This window comes from Asparagus officinalis, unplaced genomic scaffold, assembly GCF_001876935.1.
Source record: "Asparagus officinalis unplaced genomic scaffold, Aspof.V1 AsparagusV1_Un242, whole genome shotgun sequence".
Classification (NCBI taxonomy): Eukaryota; Viridiplantae; Streptophyta; class Magnoliopsida; order Asparagales; family Asparagaceae; genus Asparagus; species Asparagus officinalis.
The window spans coordinates 1,605-6,410 of record NW_017972507.1 but is presented as its reverse complement, the minus strand read 5'-3'; the positions used below and the strand labels follow the sequence as shown (position 1 = coordinate 6,410).

General features: G+C 39.5%; 1 protein-coding gene across 1 annotated transcript; it reads right to left on the bottom strand.

The window, feature by feature from the left end:
* Window positions 1-1,037: 1,037 nt before the first annotated feature.
* LOC109827479 (dehydrin COR410-like) lies at window positions 1,038-2,253 on the bottom strand. Its single transcript, XM_020394483.1, has 2 exons — window positions 1,911-2,253; window positions 1,038-1,767 (listed from the first exon to the last, which is right to left on the bottom strand). The coding sequence occupies exons 1-2, from the start codon at window positions 2,142-2,144 to the stop codon at window positions 1,312-1,314; spliced, it is 690 nt and encodes a 229-aa protein (XP_020250072.1). The 5' UTR covers window positions 2,145-2,253; the 3' UTR covers window positions 1,038-1,311.
* Window positions 2,254-4,806: the final 2,553 nt, after the last annotated feature.

The window sequence follows — 4,806 nt, the reverse complement described above, 5'->3', positions numbered from 1 at the left end:
TACTCCTTTATACCTAAAGGAGAATCCAAATAATTATTGTTAGTGCTACAGTAAATGTTATAGTAAAATATTGTAGTGTAAACAGTAAACCAAATCTGGTCCTATGCACTCGAAGTTACTATTTATACTGCAGTACTATCCCTCCATACTAAAAAGTTAGTATTCATGCTATAGTATTTAATGTATCATAAACAGTAGAGCAAATAAAATGTATTAAAACTTAGATGCTTCTTTAAATATAGAGGAGTATATATGATTTCTAAGTCAAATGTATTAAAACTTGGATTCTTCTTTAAGTATAGAGAAATAGATAGATTTCTCATTTTAAACAATACAATAATTAAATTAATATATATTAAAACTTAGAGTGAGACAAGTTTAAAATACAGTGCTTAAAAAAAGGGGGCGTGCACACTAGTATATTTATATTTGAAGAGGAAAAAGTTCATGAAATAACTATTTCCTACATATGATTTTTACAACTGTAAGGGATACAACTATATGTTTTGTTTCCATCTTTCGATGATATTCTGTACATCTTTTTTTAGTCATAGTTAGACGTTTAGTGCTCATAAATAAAAGTTTTATTAACAAATCCTCTAAATATATATTAGCAATTACTGCTTCTATCACAACAAATAGCTAACATTTATGTTCAAACAAAGATATAGTTTAATAACTATTAATACAAGTAAAGATAAAAAAAATCAAGAGAGAAAAAAAATGCTAGCTTTTATCCAATTCGCAACCCAAACCACATTAGGCTTGGTCAAGCCCGGACCCAAGTTAGCTATGAGCCGAAGTAGGTCCAACCCTAGGGTCGGAGTTAGAGAAGTAGGTCCCACCCATCCCAGCCCAAACCGAGCGCTAGGCCTGGCCCAACTTATGCCCGTCCGGACCGGTGCCCGAGCCTGCACCGGCCCAAAAGGAAAAAGGCTCACCATTAAACCTACTCATTTGTTCTTTAAATAAAGCGCAAAAGAAAAAGCAAAATAGTTAACCATCGCTCAAAAGGAAAGTTAAACTAAACCACAACCTGATAATAACACCAAATAACCATATCATATAATTCATAGGCATGCACAACATATGGATCAATACCATTCACCTCACCCTCTAGAGACATAATAATTAAAGAAAATCCACACAAAAAAAAAAGATGCACAAGGGCATTACCCAATCCCCATAATCCAACTACAAACCAGCAAAACAAGACAAGACTAATTAACCACCTATCATCAGACACCGACAGCAGCAATGAAAAACCCCACTCACAGATAAAACGTCACTTCGTTCTCCCTCCACTTTACTTCACTGGCCGGGGGGCGTAGCGGTCTTCTCGCCCTCCTCCTTATGATACCCCGGCAGCTTCCCCATGATCTTCCCCAAAAAGCCCTTCTTCTCCTTCCCATCTTGCCCTTCCCCCACTTCAGTGTCCACAGCCGACCATTCCTTCCCCGGCTGCTCGGCTCTCTTTGTGATGACCTGGCAGCTTCTTCCATTGATTTGTCGAGGAAAACGCCTTCTCTCCTGTTCAGGCCCCGTCTCGATTTTCTCGACCGACGACGCTCGTGTCTGCTCCCGACGCACGTTTTCTGCTGGCGGCCCGGCGGCGCCGGGGGCGACATCGACGTCTTGTTCGGTCACGATCTTCTCCTCCTCGGTTTCTTTCTTCTTTCCTCCTAGCTTTTCTTCGAGCTTCTCTTTCAGACCCTTCTTCTTCTTTCTCTTCTCGCCGTCTGGTCCCACCTCCTCTTCATCGCTCGACTGCACGATGCCGACAACACGATCAAAAGAGTTAGAGCCTACCCTTTTTTTTTTCTGGAATATATAATTAAGAGGATCTACATACTAGTACAGAGGTTAGAAGTAATGAATGAAAGATAAACGAACGCAGGGCAACTACTTACGGAGCTGGAGCTGGAGCTGTTAGATCGATGGAGCTTATCGACGATTCTCTCCTTCTTCTCCTCTTCTTTCTTCGCCTCTTCGACCTTCAAACCCTCGACCCCGGTGACGAGAACCTCCTCCTGGGCCTTCTCCTCCTCCTCCTTCTTCTTCCCCATGAAATCAAACAGCCCGCGATCGCTCACCTCCACCTGCTCGCCCTCGCTCCTCATGGTCTCCTTGTTCTCTTCCGCCATCTGGCTTTCAAGACGATCGGATCGAACAAAGAAATTACTTAAAAAGAGTTTTTCGCTAGAAAGTTTGCGAGCAGAGCAATAAGAAATATTGAGTGAAGAAACCGGGCCTCCTTTCGACCTATATATATAGAGACCTTTTATGTGGGGCCCATTGCTATGGCGACGTGGATACGCGTTACCAACGCGGCGAAGGAGGCAAATGAGCTGCGCATCTTAAATTCACCCAGACTGTCGCCCATAGAGGGTGTAGTTTTGGGCGAGACGGAAATTAGTATCTCGTTTTAATTCTCATTAATTAATTAATTAAATGAAATTTATAGAAACCGAAAGAGCAGGGTGTGCACTGTGCAGCGACTCAGCCGACTTACTTCGGATTGAGAGAAAGAAACGGAATTATTAAAGGCAAAGGTCTAAAGCGGGGCGTCCTCATCTTGGCAGCAGCCGGTGAGGAGACGCCACGTGTAAAGAGGAGTGTGGATATCATGAGCTGCGGGGCCCAGTGGGTGTCAGTTTCGGAGTGGACGGGCCTGAAAGGTCGGTGGGACGAGCGGAGGAAGGGACACGGTCCATGTGTGAGCGTAACGCTTATCAAAGTTATTATTAGATTAGGTGTCCGATGTCTCGCGGAGGAATGTAACGGTCGAGTTATCACCTCCAATCAAATACACTAGTTAGCGGATTGAGTTCATCTACTGACACATACTGACACACGGTGCCTCCTAATATCCCCTAATGCATCTTCATATTTTATTTTGTGCATAAGCACAAAATACGAGGAGGTACTATTATGCAATAAAAGGTAGAGATACATTAGGAGATATTAGGAGGCACTATGACTTAGTAGAGGATCTCAATCCCTAGTTTGCACTCTCCTTCATTTTTTTTATTTCTGCTACAGTAATTCTTTATTTAAATACAGTTTTTATAAGTGTTCCAGTAATATTTTTTTAAATACTACAGTATCCCACTTGAGCTACAGTAATAATGCTATACTAATGTTTTTTAAACGCTACAGTTCCCGTTTGTGCTACAATAATAATGCTACAGTAATTTATTATAGCGTGAATAGCGAATATTAGATCCTCCTGTCTGCGCTACAGTAATATGCTATGGTATTTTATTGTAGTATTTACTGTAGTATGAATATTGAATCTTAAATCCTCTAATTATTATAGAGGAATAGATAGTATGACGCTTACCCAATTTTAATTAATTAATTAATTAATTGATGTTAATAATTATAGAGACATATAACGAGTTTTTAGTTTTTGATTTTGATTCTCTACCGTTCAAAGAGGGAGAATGGAGGGACGAGACGATGTCGGCTGAGTGTCGGCTGGCCTTTACATTTTGTTCTTGATATTCTCACTTAACTTTCAAATTAGGTTCAAATTAGGTTAGGATAATCTGTTTAGTACTCTCGTGAGGCCTTGAGAAATCGAGAGGGTGATTAAAGAGATCGTTGTGGCGTGACCTTCCATGGTACTAGGTTCGAGTTAAAGTTATGAAAAAGACGTATTCACATAATCACAAACGTGTCTACGTACGTCTCCTGTTTTTTCTTTTTTTCTTTTAGTCGAGAGTAGGAACCGAACCGGTGGGCTGCGGATTAGCGGTGGATCTATATACAGTCCAGGGGGTCACGGTCCCCCAAAATTTTGGGATCCGTCCCTAGCCCACTGCCTCCAATTTTGCTCTATTCTACATAATGATTAATTTTGTAAACAGTTTCTTTTGGACTTTTAATCTCAAAAAACGTCCTAATTTACACTTAATTACAAAAACCGACCTGGTTTCAGCCTCAGCGCTGAAATCAGGTTGGTTTTTTGAAAAAAAAAACTTCCGAAACTTCACGGGACTTCAAGTCCCATGAAGTTTAGCAGCCAAATTGTTAACCTGCTAAAACTTCACGGGACTTTAAGTCCGTGAAGATTCAAATTTTCAAAAACTTCACGGGACTTGAAGTTGTTAGGCCTCATGTTATGAGCCTACATTTTCTAATCTTGTTTTGATGATTACAAACAATTCCTAATATTGTTTGTCTAGTGTTTATGTTTTCTTATTAGGCATTCTAGACAAACAACGAGTTGAAGGATGGATGGTATTGAGCCTACACGATCACATTAAATGGATGTTGGCGGAATAGTGGAGTGAAGCTATGCATTCTAGTCATATTCAAGATCAAGATTCATCCGTAACCAAGTCAAGTTACAATGAAGATCTATCAAGATTAGGTAAATTAATTTAGGGTTTATATAATGTGTGTTAATTCTATAAGCTCAAACACACACACACACACACACACACATATATTTGTGATTTTCTCAAATATAGGTGGTTTTATGCAAAATATTATGTTTATGGATTAAAGACTTATTTACACTATTTTCATATCTTGTATAAGTCTATAAATCCATTCTAAAGTGTTTCAAAGTTTTTGTTTAAGTCATTTTGGCAAAATCAAGTTTTCAACTTGTTATAAGTCTACGCTAAGTCGACTTATGAACTAGCTCGGAATATGCTCTTTCTCTCTGTTAAGTCGACTTGTTTTAAAGATAAGTCGACTTGTACTAAGTCGACTTATAAACTATCTTTCTGCATGTGTTTATCCTTCTGTCAAGTCGACTTGTGTCACCTGTTAAGTTGACTTATATATAGTCGT

What these genes read in the sequence shown, in the direction of transcription:
- LOC109827479 (XM_020394483.1), bottom strand. Translation starts at nt 2,144, where the DNA reads ATGGCGGAAGAGAACAAGGAGACCATGAGGAGCGAGGGCGAGCAGGTG. An exon ending in ACAGCTCCAGCTCCAGCTCC is followed by an intron (nt 1,768 to 1,910) that starts GTAAGTAGTTGC and finishes GGCATCGTGCAG; the next exon opens with TCGAGCGATGAAGAGGAGGT.